The sequence below is a fragment of the Coturnix japonica genome, chromosome 4 (assembly GCF_001577835.2).
Source record: "Coturnix japonica isolate 7356 chromosome 4, Coturnix japonica 2.1, whole genome shotgun sequence".
Lineage (NCBI taxonomy): Eukaryota > Metazoa > Chordata > Aves > Galliformes > Phasianidae > Coturnix > Coturnix japonica.
In genome coordinates this window covers 30,999,695-31,020,179 of record NC_029519.1, presented here as the reverse complement: position 1 = coordinate 31,020,179, position 20,485 = coordinate 30,999,695, and the positions used below count along the sequence as shown (strand labels likewise).

The following is a 20,485-nucleotide window of genomic DNA, read 5'->3' as shown; positions in this document are numbered from 1 at the left end:
CTTATTTGTTAAACCATCTCACATGGAAAGCCAGATCTTAAGACATAGTTTCAGGTTCAGAAGAGGCCGAGTACTTTGTGTAAGTAAGCAGGAAAGCAAGGAGGATGCTTGAAATATGAACTTCAAATTGCAAAGTCATGTAATAGTTAATAGTCAAGGTGTTGCATGTGAGAAGAGAAGGATCGTGCAATTCTTTTTTTCTACATGTAGGTTACATGTCTGAAATCATAAGTACAGCAGTTTAATGCCTGTTTGTGAGTCTCCCATTCATGATCTCATTCGAATAACACAGCTACTCAGGTGTTGTGTAGGCAATGTGGAATCCACTGGGAAATACGTGACAGCTTTCATGCTGTGCCTCAGCTCTAGGGAGCTGTGTCTGGACCAGAGGTCAGCACAGAGTGAGCAAGGCCTGGAGGGAATGAGTGTGCAGTCGGGGTATGCTGGTTAACTGAGGTGGAGGCAGTGGCTCAGCAGAGGAGAGCAAAGCACGTGTGTCTGGTTTGCAGCTTGGGTTGTGGGTTTGTACTCAAGGGAAGCAGAAAGGAAGCCTCTGGCTAGTGAAGGGAAGTTGGCTGTTACTGGTTCTTCTGCACTGAAACAGTTTGTGAGAAACTCTTGGAGGCTGAAAGCAGCAAATGACCACTTTGGCAGAAAGCACTTTGTCTTGTAACCTGTCCGCACTTTTCTGGAATTCATCAAGCAGTCACACTACTAATTCTGCTGATACAGGGAGAAACCAAAATGAACCCTCTAGGCCTGTAACGTGTCTGACTTAACTTGGATCAGAGGGCTGATGAATGGTCACAGGGGTCATGTGCCACCTTATCTCTAGAGTTGAGTCAGCACTGGAGTAGCAGCTGGGATAGGATTTGGTTAAGCTGAGTCTGGCCCTGTGCTGAGGGAGGAGAGCAGCGGCAGCTGTGCGAGGTGGCACGTCAGCAGCAAGGAGTGACACCTGGAGCTGTGTCAGCTCTTCTGAGCTTGGGCACAGCCTGAAAGGGAAAAGGAAAAGAAGCATGCATTTTATTTTTAAAAGCACTAACACCAGAGAGCTGCAGAACTATTTTGAAGCGAAGAGGCTGCTTTCCTTACTCCTCAATTAATAGTTAGAAGTTCTTCAATGTTAAGTTTGCTGTCATACATTTTCAAGTCAGCCTCAAAAAGCAAGAACTTTTGTGATGAGATTATAGCAACCTGCTGCCACAGAAATCTTGCAAGAAAGCAAACTCTGCAATGTGTTGAAGATAAAATCCTTTCCATTAGATGAAGGGCAAATGAGTTCTTGAGGCTATTGGCATTGTCAAAATGTGCCACAACACTGGGAGCCAAAATTCCTGAAGGGGAAAACTTGTAGCATGTGCATGCAATCTCTAAATATTTTCTTAGTGCTGCAAAGAGCAAATGTTTCAAGGCATTATTGCACTTAGTAGATGTAACTTTCTCCTCTTTTTTATTTTACACAGCACCCACGTATCACAAGTCAGTAGTAACATTCCTGCTACAGGAGAGTAAGTGTCTCTTTTACTGTTTTCTAGCTGTTTTGTTTTCTTTTTTTAATATATTTAAAGTTTTTGAAGTATTGCTGGTTATTCTTTGATTTCTCCATAAGGGTTGTTCTTCCACAAACAAAAAGGACTTTGTTTCCAAACAAAGCATCTGCAATGATCATAAATCTCCTCCTCCTGAAAAATTCTCAGGTCCTTCTTTTTTTCCATTGCACTGTCCTGTGATGTTTTGGTTAGGCAGATTCTGCAGGTATAGAGAAGCTATTTGTGCTGTCCTCATGCTCTTATTTTGCACCCAGTCCTGTCTCAGCAAAGGACAGGACTTGATCTCTTTGCACTAATTCCAGTGGCAGAGCTGACAAGTTGGTGCCCCTGACAGAGGTTGGTGGGACTGTAGGACTGATTCTTGTCAATACATGACATACAGATGTGCTCAAGTTGAACCATAAGATTTTTCTGCAATTGCTGAGACCTTTTGACTTTTTCAGGAAATGTAGTCTCGGTAGACTTAAATCTGTAGCAGCTTAGCAACAGCTTTTGCAAATCCTCTGGAGAATCACAGAATCGCAGGGGTTGGTAGGGACCTCCAGAGATCATCAAGTCCAGCCCCTTTCCAAAGCGTATTTCCTACACCAGATCACACAGGTAGGTGTCAAGGCAGGTCTTGAATATCTCCAGAGAAGGAGACTCCACAACCTCCCTGGGCAGCCTGTTCCAGTGCTCCGTCACCCTCACTGTAAAGAAGCTCTTTTGAACATTTGTGCAGAACTTCCTATGCTCCAGTTTCTGTTCCATTTCCCCTTGTCTCCACACACTGCTGAAAAGAGCCTGGTCTCTCCACTTTGAACCCACACCTCAGATATTTGTAGACCTGGATCAGGTCCCCTGAAGAAGTCAGCCCAGGTGTAGATTCACATACTTACAACTACCAAGTTGAAAATTAACTAGAATATTTTGCAAATATTTTTAATTATGGAAAAAACACTTGAAGTTATACAGGGAATTAGGTCAGGCATGCCTGAAAAACTTTTTCTTCAGCAGACTACTTAAAGCATCACAAGAAACATGGGTGGGGCAAGGAGGCATAGAAATGTGTTTCCTAAAGATGCTTAAAAAGTAAAAAGTGCCTTATTTAGATTTTGCCCATTAAAACTTCCTCTGGTTAAGGAAGGAAGGAAATATTATAAGGAAATGTAAGTGCCAAAATGGAGCAGATTTGGTTGTGTTGGAAGTTTGTGCAGCCTGACAACTTTAATTGATGGAACTTCAGAGGCTCCCCTGCTGTGGCTTGTGTGGAACCTCTCTTAGTGCCAGGGGGCATGATAGCAATCTCACACCAGAGTACTCTGAGAGTAGCTGCGGGTGTGTGCATTTGTGGCACAAGAACAATGCAAAAACAGCATGAGCTCAGAGCCAGATCTGTATTCAGTCACTGAGTGGAGTGTACAGTGAGGTGTTGTTAGCATATTTTCATCCCCCTGTGAGACTGCACTGAATCACCTTGCAGATGACTTGTTGACTTACCGAGCTCTAATTGCACCATAGACTTATCAGTGCCATCGTGGTTGGGTGGCAAAAAAGTTCTTGTCAGAGCAAGGAATGTTAAAGTGGAGGGTAAAAGTTAAACACCAGTGTTGATGGTTGTAGTAAAGCAGCTGTTTTACAGAAGGTTCAAGGAACCCTAGAAATTTTCAAGGGCAAAGTGAACTGGAAAAACTCAGCTTCACTGAAGGACCTGAGCATCAAGATGTCTGAAGATTTTGGCTTAGTTCTTTGCAGATGTCATGGGCCCTAGTGCGTTTTATACTGCCTTGCAATAAAACATAACCCTCTGACGCTCATCCTTTATGTACTGTTGCAGAGAAGGGGCTCCAGAAACTATTTGAGCTCAATTGACCTTATTTTTCGGCTTGACAGGTATTTAGAGAAGACAATCCGCTCAGCCGTGGAGCAGCATCTCTTTGATGTTCATGGCTCAGGCGGCCAGAGTTCAGAGGACTCTGAATCGGGAACATCTTCAGCCTCTTCTAATGGGTCTGCCAGGCAGAGGAGGCGACAGCACAAAGAGCAGGAGGAAGCCCGGAGAAACAGAGACATGTACGATCCTGATTTCTTCGTTTTGGAAAGTATATCTGATTAAGTGTACCCTAGTTGTGTCCTCTATCTAGGCACTGCTTGGTAGTTCTGTTAAGAAATGCACTGGTCCTTGCCTTCTGTTCAAAGTACAGACTGCAGTGCCTGTGCAGAGCTTTGTTGCATCAGGGAGAGCTGAGAAATGTGGAGTTTGTTAGAGGTAATTGAGTGGGCTAGAGCATGATAAGAAACCAGCCATAGCAGTGTAGTTGTGTTCTTAATTAAAGTATCTTGAAATGTTTCATTTCAGTATTTATTGTTTCAGTGGAAATACCCAAGCAGTTGACCCTAGAGCCAGTAAAAACCATTGCTTCTAAATGCTTTTCTGAATTCAGAATGGGACTAAGTTCTCCTTCTGTGTGTGTAGGCACAGCTTACGGTCAGGTCTATTAAAGAGCCCTAGGAGTTCATCTGAAAGTAGAAATGATCCTTCTGGTTAATCAGAACATAAGTTATATTAAATGTTATTTAGTGGCAATTTTCATTAAATGTCTATAAAAGAGTAAAAATAATACAATTGTCTTCCTCTTATCCTTCTCTAGTTGTGGCATGTATTGGGTGGTACAAACATGATATAAACTACCACAGCTTTAAAAAATGCATGTCCAAGACATAGATATCTTTGAGGAATTGTAACTGGAGATTTTGCAAGCACATCATCTAATCAGTGCTTACAGATACATCTAGCTTTAAACACTGTGCTAATTCTTCTGAAGACTGTGTATTCTTGACTGTAGTATTGGACTGCTAGGACTTCAATTAGATTATGAAATATAGAACTAGGCTGTTGTTTTTCTTGGATGCTGAATTCTCCAAATCATGTTGGATCTGCACCTTTCTTTACCAAACCACTTTTGCACAGAACCATAACCTTTAGTACCTCAGGTGAATACTGCAGCTATGTTATTTCCCAGTATATGGCAACACTGACAAAAGCCAATAGTTACAAAATAGAAAAGGTATTTCCATAGTGAATGAAAATGTGCTGTGAAGATGGACTGGGAAATGAGCACTTGCGAGTCACCTAAGTAGCTGGCAGCAGCTATGCAGTAGTTTTTCTTGTTTAGTAGCCCTGTTGACAGGCTTCACAGGTAAGTAGGTCAAAGACTGGCTAGTGTACGTGTTTGGAAGCATACAGTACTGCGGGGTTTTTTTCTACATTGTGTTACAGAGCGTTTCAGAGCTGCCTAGAGCACTCAAGCCTATCTTGACGCAGTTGTTCACGTTCAGCCCCTAAAGCCCAAGCCAAGAATTTAACACATTGGAAGTTTTGAATGTTGGCTGGGTTTCAAATAATTTTCCCTGGTTCCTGTAGTTCTGAGTGCTGGCACTTCTGGGGGTGGATTATCAAAATTCAGAAATCCTTTCAAAACTACTCCCCACACACACACCCCTTTGGTTGCCAGTGACTTCATCTTCATGCCTTGTGATGGATCACAAGAGGATTTGTAATGTCACAAGATGGGACTGCAGAATTAGTACAGTTCGGAAGAGCATTCATCACAAAAATACATACATACCGTTCCAGGCTTTGCAGACTGTGATTTCTGCAGGCTTTCATGAATGTAATAAATCCACTCAGAACATTGTAAAAACTTTCAGAGAGGCAAATGGACTATCTGAGAAGTTTTAATCCTATAATCTCTTTGTATCTCTCTTCCAGTAGCCAACCTTAGAGATGTGAGGTCTAGAAAATCACAGGAACTTTGTTATTTGGTTTTAATTCTGAGTACTTTGTCATGCTGGCACTGTCCAGATACTGCAGAGTAACCGTTTTCTTATCACACTACTGCAAGTCAAGAGAAATTCTGCTCCTGTCTGTGAAAGCAGGCTTTGGACTTGCACAGCACTTTATAAGGCAGCTGCACATAAAGTAGTTAGCAAATATTCCAGTTTTTTGTCAAGTGTGAGCAGCTAGTCTTTAGCCTGGGCAGGATAGTATTAGTGAAGAATGGGATGCATTGTTTTTCTTCTGTTGCCATACAATAGTTTATCTGTTACATATGTGCCTGCTCATTACTGCATAAAGTAGAAGACCACTAACAGGTTGTGAAGAAAAGTCTGCATGCTGAAGGACCCAGTAGGATAATTGTGCAGGGAAAGATAAACTGTATGCCAAGCCCATGAAAAACATACGCAAACCCTGCAAGCACAGAAAGCCCCAGCTACTTTGTCACATGATGGACTTCAAGGTAGTTGTCCTATCACTTTCCAATGCAGCAGAACAGTCCTCTGTCCTAGTTGTGTTGCTATTGCAGGTATGCTTTCCCTTTTTTATTTTGCGTAATTTCCAAACAAGAATCAAGCATTTGACTAAAGCACCACTGTCCTGTTCTTGCATTTGAGAAAATGAGTAAGAGGGACGGTTATACAGTGTCATGGACCAAAGGAGCTCCCTGCAACACAACTGTGAATCAGTTTTCTATATTAAAAGCATGCGTCTCAAAGGAAAATATGCTGCATATTCTCTATAAAAGTACAACAGACAACTAGGAGTTAGACTAGCTTCTATCTGAAGCCAGTGGGATTCTCTGCATTGGCTTTAGTCAGATAGGAATCAAGTGTTGACCTTGACAGCTTTCTCACCAGACGTCTGTACACCTGGCTTTCACTCCTCAGTAGGATTTAATATTTCACAGTGTATGTTGTTTGCTGCAGTTGGAAGAACCAGAGATACTGGTTTCATAGGGCGTAGAAGATGTTGCCGGAACTGCACCAGTCAGCATAATACATTTCTGTATTGCTACCATAAATGTAGCGGGAGAGCATTTTAAACATTTTCTCAATGACATTTTTTGTTTTAGGGAAGTCATCAACAAGGAGAACATTCCATCTGGTTTCAGCAGTCTCGAAGACTGTATTCTAACTACTCAAGAAGTAGAAAAATTACAAGACAACAGCTCTGGATATCTTAATGAAAGGAATAAACCAAAACGACAGAAATCCAGCACCAAACTTTCAGAGCTTAATGACAACCAGGATAGTCCTGTGGTAAGCTGGCACGCTGCACTATGTTGACACCTTGTATTAGGGTGGGAAGAAGTCTTTTTTTTTTTTTTTTATTTCAGTACACATCTTGTTCCCTCTGGTAGCTGCATATTTAATAATACATGTATAAGTGCCTCTTTTTGATTATGGGGAATACTGATCTCTGCACTTGTAATCTTTGTAAAGAGGCATCAAGAATCTATTTTTCCACTGTGATCCTCTTACTCCATTGTAGTCATATTCTCTTTGCATGGCTTTTTTTCTGATGTCTTCTGTATTTAGGAAAGTATCATAGAAAAAGAAAAATGATATAATTTCTTTTTCCCAGTCTTTCAAAACCCTTATGAGGTGATTGGAACTTCAGATACAGGGTCATGTTTTAAGGTTGAGTTTATTTTTATGTTCCTGTCAAGTTATGAAACCACAGATCCCAAATGTCTTTCTGATAAGATGATAAAATGCATTTTATTCCTTTTCCCTGCAGCCTACATGTTACTGTCATGTTTGCAGTTTGCAAAACACTTTTGGAGTGAGTGGGTCCCCAAGATTATTTTTCTAGCCAGACTTTACTGGGAAGGTATAGTGGGCACATATATAGTGCTCTAAAAATCTGGAATACCATGAAATTTATGCAGCTTATTCTTGTGTGACCTTCACAGTAGAAGAGAGTTTGCCAAATTTTACATGCTGTAGAATAAAACTGATGTGGCCTCCTTCCCTCTCAGCCAACTGGATGCTGATCATAGCGTCAGCAATTGAGAAACTGTATTTTGCTTGAGTGTGGCTTCTGCTTACTGTAGATGTATCCTGGTGTCTGGTACCACGCATTGGTCATGCAGCTACTGATAACAGTGAAAGCTGTGTGCAAATATCAGAATTCTGAACTGCAGAGCAGTTCCTTTTAAGTTTTAGTCTGCTCTGAGTTCCTTCTTAATGTAATATTGTGTTGTGACTCATTTTGTTTAGGTTGCAAAACTGCCATGGTCTAATGCTCTGCCCTGTGCAGAGATCCTAAGGAGAGGCAGATTTGGCTTCTCTCTGTGATAAAAAGAAGGCAAGATGCCAATAATTGTGGACTGTGCTTAGATTAAGTCAGTATCAGTAACCTACTGGTGTGTGATGCTTCACAAAAGAGCACGTGCTTCTTACTTTGTGTCTTTGATTGTACTATGGGCTTGAAGGCAGGTGTACATCAAGTGCTTATACTCTTTTCTGTGCTTCTACTATGCACCCACACAATGCACAGCAGCATCAGTGTAAATAACAATTTGATTCAGTGTCCGGGGAAAGAAAGACCATCAAAAGTTTCCATTCAAAGTGTACACTGAGGACCTGAAAAACATTCCTAAATTCTTCAAAAGTTCCTGAAGGAAATGTCCTCAGTGTCTTGAAATGTCCTTACCTGTCTCCACTGGACTTTGCCCTGACCTTCATTTTTTGGGTCGTTTTTGAATTCTGGAGGGACAAAGGCTGAAAGCAACATATAACAGACTGACCTCGCACAAAGAGCACTTTGGTTAAGATGATTATCCTGTCAGTATTGTCCTTGCTTGCTTTGCCAGAATTGTCACAGCGGAATTGTCAAATAGGAGCATGGTTATGAAACAGCCTGCAGAGAGTATGATGTTACTCTTTATGAAATAAAAGCACAGGCTGCTCTTTAAGCTTTCATGAATGCGCTTATTTAATACTCACATATCTGAGACTGCCAGCAGGATGCAATGTGTGGTGGCTTAGCTTTCTTTTGGCTATATCTTTACCCTTAAAATAATAGGTTGGTTTAGCTACTTGAGGTATAACAGGACATAACCTGCTTTTGCTAATAGGACCTTCCCAGGAAAACAAGGTTGAGATGTTGTTGTTTCTTCCTCACCTTCTTTAATCTTCCATCTCTAGCAACAAAGCCTGAAAGAATATGTAGGACAGTGTGTAGAAGCTCTTCTCTTAGCTGTCTAAGCAAATCTGACTCAAAAGCTAAAGTCAGCAGTGGAAAAATGGTCAGTTCCATTGGTTCCAAGCAAAGGAACATTAAAAGCTTGTAACTGCACTTGAGTCACAGTAGCCAGGTTCCACTAGGATTTGGAGAATTTCATTAAGCAAGGCGAGAATAACTGAGCCATTTAATTCTACAGGGCTGGAGGTGCAGTGGGTGAGGGGGGGCTGTGGCTGCCCCAACAGCCACGCTCCTCTCCACTCACTTCCTTCCTCTTCTTTAAGAATATCAGAGTACGAAACCTCCTGTTCATGTGCCCAAAAGGGCAACATTCTGTTTTCCATCTGTACCTTTGGTGTGGTGTGCACTGTTTTATTTCTTTAAGGCTTTTTTCAGGAGTGCACTCTAGTTACAGCACTGAGGCAGTTTTGAAGTGTATTTCCAATATGAAAGAACTCAGCACCAATCACTTCACTTCTGCTTACTTTCTTTTTTTTTTTTCTTTTCTTTCTTTTCTTTTTTCTTTTTTTTTCTTTTTCTTTTTCTTTTTTTTTCTTTTTCTTTTTTTTTTTTTTTTTTGTAGATGCTCTATGACCAAGTCAATGTCAGCAGAAAGTGAAATAGAATTATTACATACAAACATAGTGTCTGTTACAGTTTATTTAAAATATATATATATTCCTATCAATTCAGATTATGGGTTTGATTTTTCCTGTGAATTTCACCATCAGTAAGCCACAAAGAGTATTGCTGCTTCTTTGTGCAGCATTTCAGTTCATATTTCCAGAGTGACAGTTCTGTGTCCCCATTCTTCAGCAACTTTAAAATATCAAAATAGAACAGAAAACCACCTTTGAGCTTGCAGACAGAGAAATCCATGCTGACAGCATGTTTCACTGTTGAAATTTGTGGAAGAGTGAAACCAACAGCATAATTCCTTTGTATATTCATCAAGGACATACCAGAGTCCAGCTTGTCTTCGCAGTACTTTCTCAGGCACTCAGAGGACATCAGCCTTAATATTGCTAATGGTTACCAAGACAATTTCAGTGCATGTTGTTGTAATCAGTTGGATTTCTTGCCTTGCGTTCATATTAGCACAGTTTAACATTACCTCTGTGCAGACAGCAGTGTCTGTATGCTCCTAATGACTTGAGAAGAGACTACGGAAGGGTTTGTCTAAGAAGGAATATTTTCTAAGATGAGCATAATTAATGCTGCTGGGAAGATGCTCTGGATTTTGGTACCTGCTCTGGCAGGACTTTTACATAACCCAGAATTTCTCACTTGCTTAGTGTTTGTAAAATAGGAACTGTAGGATATCATTCAGCATTTTGAGGTCAACTGATGAAAGAGACAAAAGAAGCAGTGAGTAGTTGTTTCCACTGCAGGTTCTCTTATTATACGTGTACAACAGGCAGTAGTCTGATTGCTGTCTTGTTTCTAGCAGTCCTGTTGGATATTTCTGTATTTGATTAATGGCCTGTGGTTTGAATCTGTTTCTCTCATGTATTTCACTGCTTTAACATTTACTGTATTGCAGAGTATGGAAAGCTTTAGCTCATCCAGGCCTATAGACAGAACAGGACCTGATGACATGGAAGTTTTATCTGAAGAAAGGTGATTTTCTTTTTCCTTTTTTTTTCTTTTAAATTGATTAAATATATGTACACTTTATTTCCCCCATGATTGTAGTACTCAGAGACAGAATATGAAGGTTACATTTAGTTATGCTGAAGAACAGTGTTACTTGTTACCATGTTAGCTTGAGATTGTATATGAGATTGTATATTGATAATTGAGATAGCAATTGTATGGAGTAACTGCTCACACTGTGTGGGCTCTAGCCCACACCGTATGATGTCAGCAAGTCTCTTCTCCCAGCCTATAAGGAACAACACAGAATTTGCTGGTGGTGTAGACTTGAAAAGAAGTTGAGCTGCAGGCATCTGAACCTGCATGCTCCTCACAGGAGACTGCACAGCAATCATGCATGTCTCACCTGGCCTTCTGATTGGGAGTCAGCCCCTTTCTTTTTGCTCCACTCTCCTATGACAGCTGTATAACAGCTGCACTTTGCTCTCCTAGTACGACATTTCTCTCCACAAATATGCTTGTTGTGAAAGGTGTGTTTGTTTGTATTAAAGGTACAAATAGCTCCTAAGAAACAAAACAGATAGCTTAGCATCTTGAAGTGCTGTAAGCCAGCATCCCATTTAATGAAATGCATCAGCAAATGTGGAGTATCTGAAATATCTGAAAACTTGGGTGTCCAGGAGTCATGGTTGTTTTTACTATAAGACAAGCATGGTTTTGTTTTGTAATATGTTGATTGTTTTTGTTTTGTTTTGTTTTGTAGCAAAGAAAGTGAAAGCGGTGAGGGTTTTTTCAGGCACTCTCAGGTTGGTAATTTTTTTTTTCCCCATTTCAGTTTTGTGGACTCTAAATGGGCTTTTTATTGAGTAGAAACAAGTAGTTAGGCATGTTCTATATTCCCAGTGAAACATTGTTGCTCCCAGAGAAGTGGAGTTAGTGTTTGCTTTTTCTTTCCCTTCCTTCTCCTTTTTTACTTACATAAAAGGCTCTCAACCCTTGATGAGCCTGAAAGCATCTGCTTCAGTCCCTTCAATCCCTCCTTGCCAAAACTAGAAGCATGAGCTGAAGTCAAGTACGATTTTGAGTGACTATGAGTTCCTTTGCAGTCATTGTGAATAGAGTGTGTAACTGATTATCTCTCAGGGTAGCAAGATTAGCTTGTGTCTTTTGATGTATCTAAAATAATTTTCATCTTTTATTTACAATTTCTCCAGTGTGGCTTGTTATCTGATAATGCAGGTGTCCCTGATTGTTTGTCCTACAAAACTGGATTGACTCCTGCTTCTCTCTGAGGGCTGGTGGTTGGAGTGAATGTCAGGAGGGAAATAAAAGGGAATTTGGCATTTGTGTCAACAACTTTTTTTCTGATTTTCCATTTCTGTTCAGCACTCACCTCCTGCATCTGCTTGGTGGTTTTCCATCCTAACTTCTCATTAAAGAGAAGACTAAAGTTGTGTTTGGGTGAGCACCTTTGAAGCCACCAGTTTATCTTTGCCTGATATACCTCTAGACATTCAAAACAGTAGGCAAAGTTACCTGAGGCACCTCTGCCTCAATTGTGCACCCATTTTAGAGGAGAACTCTGTAACAGCTGTAGACAGCTCTGTCATCTCTGACCAGCTGGAGTTAATGGAGGGCTGTGAGTAATTTTAAACTGGCCTTCTCAAGTTTTGTTTTGAGTTGTTGGTGTTTTGTTTTGCTTGTTTGTTTTGACTGGTTGGTTTTTTGTTGCTGCAGGGGTAATCTTTTTTTCTTCCTTCCTTCCTTTCTTTCTAGCAGGGAAGGTACAAGATGTTGGGCTCTGACAAGCAATCAAGTAGCTGCCCCTCTGAAGGGGTGCTCAGCACTTGCTTTGATCACTGCTTTGGTTAGGCTTAGCCAGATCTTCTGCTTTGCTCCCAGAGAGTCATTAATCCCCAGGTTTCCTGCACATGGCAGAGCTAATTCCTGGCAGCTCAGACTCATGTACTGTTGTATTTCCCGGAATACAAACTCGGCAACACCTCCAAATTCTTCTTGTATACGAAGAAGGTGCTGTTAATGCCACACCACAGAGTGCTTCCATTCAACTTTTAATTAGTCTGGAGGAGATCTGTTTAAATAGATATGAAATTGTGGTCTTAAAAATAAACTCATTAGGAAGAGTTTAAAATTCAGTACTAATTGTGGGAGGATATGTAGCCATAACCCTCATAACCCATAAATCTCATAGGAGATGGCATTATTATAGGAATTACAAGGTCAAGAAAACATTACGTTCCGGCATAGTAGTTTTACATTCCTTGTCCCTTAAAAGCCTTTTGCTTAGGGCAGCTTAAAAATAGACCTTTTGTAACAGATATTCGGAATGAGGAAGGGACTTAGTTAATTCTTTCTCACTTGATCTGAAGATTATAAGAGAGGTATTTGGAATCTCTTCTAGCTATTGTTTATGCAGACCTAGGGCAGTAAAAATACCTTGAAACATAAGTCCTGAATGAGTTTTGAGTGGTTTTATAGCATTCGTTATCTGCCCTTACCCTGCCCTCGTTATCTGCTGGGCTCCAGTATGAAAATAAGTAGTTTCTAATACCCAAGTTTTGTTTAGAGAAATTGTCCTGAACAGAACTGAATATGACTTACTCAGTAAAAGTCTGCATGAAGCCTGAGACCCACACTCAAAGAAACATTGTTTACCACAGTGTTGCCTGTACTTTGAATGTAATAACACAGAAATGTTTGTCAACTTGTTAATTGTTGATGACATTCAGGTAATGTACATAGTCTGGAAACCAGAAAAACTTGTACTTCTTTGTCTGGTGGCAAAGCAAGAAGACAACTGCAGAAGTTTTCCACCTGATAACTTTGGCCACAGAATCCACTTTTATTACCAAGCTTTTCTGCAGACAAGAGTACACACTGTGGAGAGTTAAATTGCACTTATTTTCAGAAAATACTTGAGGGTAGGTTATTCTTGTCTTTGTTAATGTAGCAAGGTACTTAGTTTTCAAGATTGACCCAGCACTGCAACAAGTGTAGGTGAGAGATGGCATGACTCAGGATTAAGGTGCAAGAGTGACTAAATTCTTGCATTGAATTATATTATCAGGAGATGCTTAAGAATAGTTCTTGCTGGTGGTTGCAATGGATGATCAGATGTTGGGGAAGTATATCTTTTGTATAAAATTTGTTTAAATCCGCACACAACTGAACAGAACACAACCTCCTCCTGATCTGAATTCAAAGATCTGCTTCCATTTATTTCTAGCTGCTGGAGCTACTCTTTATGCTGAATCTCCTTTGGAGCAGAGATAATGAAAGCAGCAGAATTATCCCCAGGTTATTTACATCTGTAGTTATTAGTAACGGCAAAGCATGGCTACAGAAGCAGTTTCTAAAAAGCATAGTCAGGTGCCTAGTTTAACATTTCTTGTAGTCACTTATGTAATATGTGCAATGCAGCATGGCTGCCAACTGCTGCTGAGAGTATTAAGTCGCTGCCCCTTTGATCTATGAGAAACGGTGGCACATCTTTTCCTAAAGCAAGGTAGCTGTGCCTTGATTTTTGTCCTGGAGGTTGGGAACTGGTGGCATCAGGAAATCAAATAGGAAAGTAAGCAATGAGGATCCTGAATTACCTACCAATTTCTGAGTTTTAATTCAAAGGTTTAACATCTTCCTTCTTGTGTCTCCTGGGTTTACACCAGCATTGTTCTTTGGAGCACCCAATGATTTATTCATTGTATTAGAGACTACATCACTGAGCAAGTGAGCACAGAAAGGACAGTCACTGGCTGCAGGCACAGCACAGGCCTGATTTAAAACATTTCTGACAACTGAAGTGACTTTACGAGGAAGACGTGCATATAACCTTCCCAATATATCTGTAGTGGAAATGTTTACACATCTGGAAGAATGTCCTTTTATCTGCTACTAACATCTTTTCAGGGTCACGATAAGTCAGGAGATTGTACACTTTGTAGAAAGATATTTAGTTCTGTAATTAATATCAGTGGTGGTAATGATAGAATGTTTTGAGGTTTCTTCCTTTGAAATAGTTAAAATGTAGGTAAGCTCTTCACACTTGTTACATGCTGTTCTTAATAGCATCAATTTGAAGCTTATCTCTTGATTTCTTTCAGCCTTAAAGAACTGTGCTGGCAATTTAAATGCAGTTTATAAACTGGTACAGTTTGTTCTCTAGCAAGTGCAAAATACTGCCTGTTTCTGGCCACTGGCCAGTCTTTCTGTTTATAATGTACACTGACTATTTAGATTCTGGCAGGAAAAGGAAATAAGATTTCACTGAACCTTAAAGAAATATTTAAGTCCTCCCAACCTAGAAGCAGCTTAAAAGTTGTTGAGTGGTGAATTAGCATTTTTCCATGTACAGCTTTCACAATAACCACATTGGTAATCAGATTTAGCGTCAATCTGTACGAGTTATTAGTGCCTTGGCAAGCTGTCATTTGGTGTTTCCTTTTGTTATAATGTTTTAAAACGGTGATTTATTGAAATGAAAAGGAAATACAAACCTTATACAAATACAACGCAGAACAGCGTTCATCATCCAGGTAGATGGGACTGAATCCAGATAAAAACATTCTTCATGCAATGTGTGAATTGGGCAGGTTTTTTTTTTTCCCTCTCTGCGTGAAGATTATGTGCTTTTCTCAGCTCAGAGGGCAAAAAGAAAACAGCATACCAGCTTTATGGATATGGGGAAAAAAAAACCTGACATGTGCCTTACTGACATCTGCTAAGAATACTGATTTGGTACAGTTTGGCCATGCTTCAGGGTTTACAGGAAAAAGAAGTTCAAATGTTGAAGTTACTTTCTTTAGACACATTTTCTAAACAAATCATCCCAAGCAGATTGTAAATGGATTATCAAAATACCTATGGGGAAAAAGTCTGTGTGTTGCTTACCTGCTAGACTATATTTGGGAGGGAAACGCCTCAGCTGTCCTTACCAAGACCAAACGCTTCACGTTCAAGTGTAATACTATCCATTCGCATGGCTCTGTGTCTGCCGAGTTTAGACGTGTCCCACTACGTGTTTATGCACATGCTTTACTCTTCCTGTTCCCCACGGCCCTCTGCAAGCCATTACAGCTCGTTTATTTTATTGTGGTCAAACTGTCTGTGTCACGAAGCCCCGTTCCAGTGTGCACGCAGTGTACCTGGGCTATGGGGATGGCTGAGATTTTTCCACAAAAGCACACACCGTGTGGTGTGTCAGGATGAGTAGCGGTGAGACAAACAGCAGTTACCTCTAGGTAGCATTAAATTATGAATCATTTACTTGACAGCATTCTACCGTTTGTTTTTTGTTGTTGTTTTTTCTCAAGTCGTTGGATGCTTGTGTGAATTTTTTGGCTCATTCCCAGAGTCCGCACTGCTTTCCAGCTGAGATGCCAAACCCCACTGCCGTTTGGATTTGCGCAACACTGCTTTAATACCCAGAGCTCCTCCATAAATAGTTCTGCTCTCCCCACGCCCAGCTAGAAAACAACCACAGGAAATCGGGGAATGTGCAGCCTGCACAGCTTAGCTGGCACTAATTGATCTGAGCCAGCACAGCCTGCATGAGAGCATTTGTGTACGTAGCCTGCACTGCTTGCTCTCTGCAGCTGCTACCACAGGAGCTCCAGTGCCTGCTTTTTAGGAGACCACGTATTGCCTCAGCCTTGCAGCAGCATTTTTGTTGCCGTTCCAAGGAGTTGCTCCTGTAGGAACTTTTTGCAGCCTCCTCTTCCTTCTCCCTTCCTCCCTGCAGTCCTCCCTCCCTTTTCACCCCAATCAATCAGCAGAGGCTTTTTCAGCTGCATGCGGTTGTCAGGGCAGGCAGCCTCGGGAATTTGCTGTGGCTTTCTGAAGAAGGGAAAATTCAAGGAAGGCAAATAGACAGATGTTTTTATCAATGTGAGAGATTGGTACGTAGGGGTCACTGCAAAGGGCTTTGAATTTGGAACTGGAAACGTCAGGTTCTTTTTATTTTGACCTTTTTATTTAAAAGTGTGAGCTTACTGCTGCTGTGACTGCAGGGATTTTTTTCCCTTCCTCTTCATCTTGAAATATTTTTCTTTTCTTTCTTTCCTCATTTCTGTGGGAATATAGCAGCCTTCAAGTATGAAGATTCAAGAACACCCAAGCATTCCTGAAAACAAGCTGCAAAGAAATCAAGATTCTGATGATCAGGAAAACAGCTTTGTGTCAGAAGTGCCTCGGCTGGATTTGACAACGCTGTGTGATGACAACAACTGGGAAGGTAGGGTTTGTTTCATGGCTGTTCAGACGAGTTAAAAGAGAGAAGGAAACCTCCGTGGGCTGGATATATCTTTATGTGCTGAAGTTCCTTTGCCAAAAACAACAGGAAAGCAATTTTGTCCTGAATATGGAACTGAAAGTTTGGAGAAATTGGAAGTGAAATTCTAAATATTTACTAGTTCCACTTGTCCCTTTGAGAAAGAAAATACACTGTTTTATTCTTTAAGTAACATTCATGTACTATTTGGTACTGTAAGTTCCTGTGTGCTTTGGATTAGAATATTTCTTGATGGCTGGTTGCTTGACTGCTAAGCTGGAGCTCTAAGTAATAGTGCTTTCTTCAAAGAAACTGAATATTTCACAGTCAGGAAGGAACGTTCTTCTTTCTCTCTATTCTTTTACTTTGGTTGTTATTTGGAAGTAAAGATTCAGATGTCTAAAGAACAGCTGGGGAAAAAAATGGCTGCCTATCTAGTACTTTGTACCTTGATAACTCTTACAAACAATATCTTTTGGATGTATGCTGTGAAAAAGTTGTGATCATAGGTTCAAAGTGCAATGTGAAATTGCTTGTGATTTAAATACTTTAATACATTTCATTAGCACTCATCTTCAGAGTGTATGCTTACTTGTCTTTTTCACTGACTTAGGTTAGAGAATGAAATCTGTTGTGCACAGTATGAGTGTTGTGAACTCCATTTGAAATGGAGGGGAACTGAAGGAGTCCAGTATGTCTGGGATCAGAGCCCTTCTCTCTTACTGAGTGTTAATTGCCTTTCTACAAGCAGGAGTTGTTGTGCTCGTTTGTGTTTTTGCAGTGAGAGAGAGGCTTTGACAGGGAAGAAATGGGAAGATGCAAGCATTGTATTGTAATAGTCAAAGTAAGAGGGGAAAATGTATAACTGTAGTTTATTAATCTAAAAGGGAGCACTGAGAAGTTCTCTGGTCCTGTCTTCACAAAGCACATACCTTGATATATTTTGACTTTCTGCCTAGTCGTAACACCTTGAGCATGTGTAAATAAAAGCCACACACCCTGGCTGCTTTTGATGCATCCAGGCAGCCAGTCACCATGGACAGTAGAGAGTTGCTCCGCTTGCTTATTAGCGGGGATTCCCTGGGTGATATCACCAGGCGTGTGGCGCAGCTGATCAAAGCAGTGCGGAAGGGCTCCCGCGGGGCCTTGGCTGCCCTGGTGTTGGTGAGGTGCCAATCAGCACGGTCCCGCAGGGCTTTGGGCCGGGAGAGCACGTCTGTGTTCCCAGAGGTGATGTGTGGCTGCAGCCATCATGTGAACCTTTGGAAAGAAAGACTCTTTTTTTTTTCTCCTCCGTGCACGCCTGTGGCAAGCAGTGTTACTAATGGGAGTCATATGAGCATGTGAAGGGCAGAACACAGCTCTCTTCTGTCTGACAGAGGTTTTCCCATAGTGTGAAATACGTTGCACCTCAGTACAAATCCCTCTTTGTAGGTGTGCTCTTGTGTTTGGTTCCCAGATTTCTTGCACTGCAAATATGAAACAGGATTTATGAGTGCCTGTGACTGCATCTGAGAGTGCTTCTTTCAGATTCTTCCTCCATTTTGTTTGAATGTTTTTCACAAGAGGAAGAGGTGGGCAGCTGCAAACAAATCAGCTCTAGAGTGAGAGAGATGTGATCTCCTAGAACACTTGCTTACCAGAATCACCGTTTGGTTGATGCAGGTTCGAATGCAGCAAAACGGTGGCTTGTATATCTGAGCAAGGAGGTAGGAAAGATTCTGTATCTGTGGGTGTGAAATTAAGCTTTCTGAAGCCACAAGGGGATCAGTGCTTACCTCAACTTTGGGAGCATTTCTACTGCTAGTGGCAGAGGCTGTCAGTGAGCCAGCCTATGCAAGGTGGGGCTGTGCCGCTCATGCACAGCCCCAACAGGCCAGGCACTGTCCCTTCCCTGCCAGCATGCATCACTCAGGCCTTTATACATCTAATCTGGGTCCTTACTGCACCTCTGTCCCTTCGCTGGTGGAAAGGGAGAGGCCCTGTGTCTTCAGCTGCAGTAATGACAAGTTATTTGCTTTGCCTTTGGGGTGGGTTCATTTGCAAGAACTACTGCAGGAGATGCAGGGTGAGGTGTGAGCAGGCCCCTGGCAAGAAGCATCTGCATGCTGAGGGGGTGGCACCATCAGCTGTAGCTGTCACTGCCTCTGCACACAGGCTGAGGAGCAGCCCTGGAGAATGGGCACAGAATTACATAAGGCAGCCTTGTCTGCTGACTAGCTCTTATTCTTCACTCAGGCAGACTTCCTATCATGTTGAGACCAAAGCTGTCATAAAGAACACTAATTCAGGGGCACTGAACTGCAATAGCTTTCACATGAGCTGGCAGGGTTATTCTAGAAATAATTTTTACCTGATTATTTTTGAGATTCACTACACAGCCAGACTTGTACACAAGAGGAGAGATGAGCTATACTTATACAGGATGCGTTCCCTTTGCTGAGGATTGTGTTGGATTTGAATGCCATGAGTGGGAAGGACGCAGTGTTCTCTCAGAATCCAGTGCTATTGTGCAGAATTCTTACCAAATGCTGCTAATTCAAGCAACAGATTTTGCTATCCTGCCTTCAAGGAAAAATCTGGAAGTATGTTGCTCTCCTAACAGTGGCTGGCCCTGTCACCAGCTCAGAGCTGAACAGATAGTTGAGTAAGTTGATCTGATGTGTGATTGCTGCCTATGTTGCCTCGTTACTGAGGTTTTAAGAGCTCTGTAGATGAAATTTGAAGCAAAGTTTGCAGCTACAAGCACTTACGAGACAATCAGCAATCGTTTTTCTTTCTAGACTGAAAGCAGAAGTTTAACATGAATAAGCATTCTCCTCAATTTTGAGAACCCCAGAATTGTAGCACTAAGACCCTGGGGGTGAAGCTGATCTCCAAATAGCTTTGAGACGGATTTAATTGATGCTTTCCCATGAAAAGAAGAAGGGTAATGAGAAGGAAAAGAGTACAGCAAGAGAAACAACGTTGTAGGATTGTTTTTGACAGTAGGCTTAGGTCAGTGTGTTTGTGTGCAACAGACATAAATCAAAAGGTGGTGAAACATGCTGCGTTTTTATCACCGTATGTAGAAATGAATAATTGCATTGTTTACGGATTTCATTTTATGACAGCAGTATTTTAAAAAAAATACATTGTTTGTTATGGTGCAACACCATTAGCAAATTGCAGAATTGTCTGGATAGCTAGGAAATGGTTCATCTCACTGACAAAGTAAGGTAGCTCCTTGTTTGGGCCATTCTTTTCAATTTACTTAAGAGAAGAATAGGACAGTGCTGTTTAAGGATGTAAAACACATTGTTACTGACCAAGCGAGTGTTTTGAGGCTTTGAATTGCTATATTCGTTCCATTATTTAGTGCTAGGACCTCAGGTGCTGTAATTAGTTTAGGCTTTTTAATCCCTCCAGACCTACTTCAGTTCACAGCAGTGAAGATTTTAGCCTCCTGGGGCTGTCATACATCAGCTGTATGGCTAGAGAGGAGAGCATGAACCTTTTGCTGGCTGTACCTTTGGGCAAATGCGCATGGCTGTACCCCCCCAGTAAGCCTGTCACAGATAAAGAGCAGAACTATTAAAGAAGAAATAGAAAGTCAGTCTTGACAGCAGGATGGCATGGAGCTGACCAATAATAACCCCCACTGAATTTGTTAACATCCATTTTTCTTCTTGCTTGATAGAGGCTTATTAATAAGGCCTGTCCTTTGTGTGGCAGGTAGGTGTGCTGCAACAGACATGTGAATGCCTACAGAATTTTGTAGGGCAACACCTGGCAGATGGCTGACAGCTTTGTTAAAAGATTAGCTGATTGTGAGACTGGAGAGGAGTGCTTCACTGCTGAGCGTGATGCAGGCTTCATACCGGTGTATTTCACTATTGTGAATAAAATAAGTACATAGAAGGAATATAGAGACTTTCTCAGCAAGAGGGATCTGTTCAAGATGAAAGAGTGTGGGTCAAGTCAGCAGCAAAGAAAAGGCAAAGCATGTACATTTTTTACTGAGATTCGTATTCGCTTAGCAGAAATAGACACAGTATTAAA

The 20,485-nt window shown here is 41.2% G+C and overlaps 1 protein-coding gene across 12 annotated transcripts in view; it reads left to right on the top strand.

Annotated features, from left to right (window-relative positions):
* FAM13A (family with sequence similarity 13 member A) overlaps positions 1-20,485 on the top strand; it is a 112,231-nt gene that overhangs the window by 74,628 nt on the left and 17,118 nt on the right. For 6 of the 12 annotated variants that reach the window (XM_015861213.1, XM_015861215.2, XM_015861211.2 and 3 more), the window contains 6 exons: positions 1,467-1,511; positions 3,426-3,605; positions 6,446-6,632; positions 10,106-10,182; positions 10,922-10,964; positions 16,258-16,408. In XM_015861213.1, coding sequence (XP_015716699.1) covers positions 1,467-1,511; positions 3,426-3,605; positions 6,446-6,632; positions 10,106-10,182; positions 10,922-10,964; positions 16,258-16,408 — 683 coding nt within the window. The remainder of the gene's footprint in view (positions 1-1,466; positions 1,512-3,425; positions 3,606-6,445; positions 6,633-10,105; positions 10,183-10,921; positions 10,965-16,257; positions 16,409-20,485) is intronic. The other 6 variants (XM_015861214.2, XM_015861222.1, XM_015861212.2 and 3 more) reach the window with 5 other exon arrangements.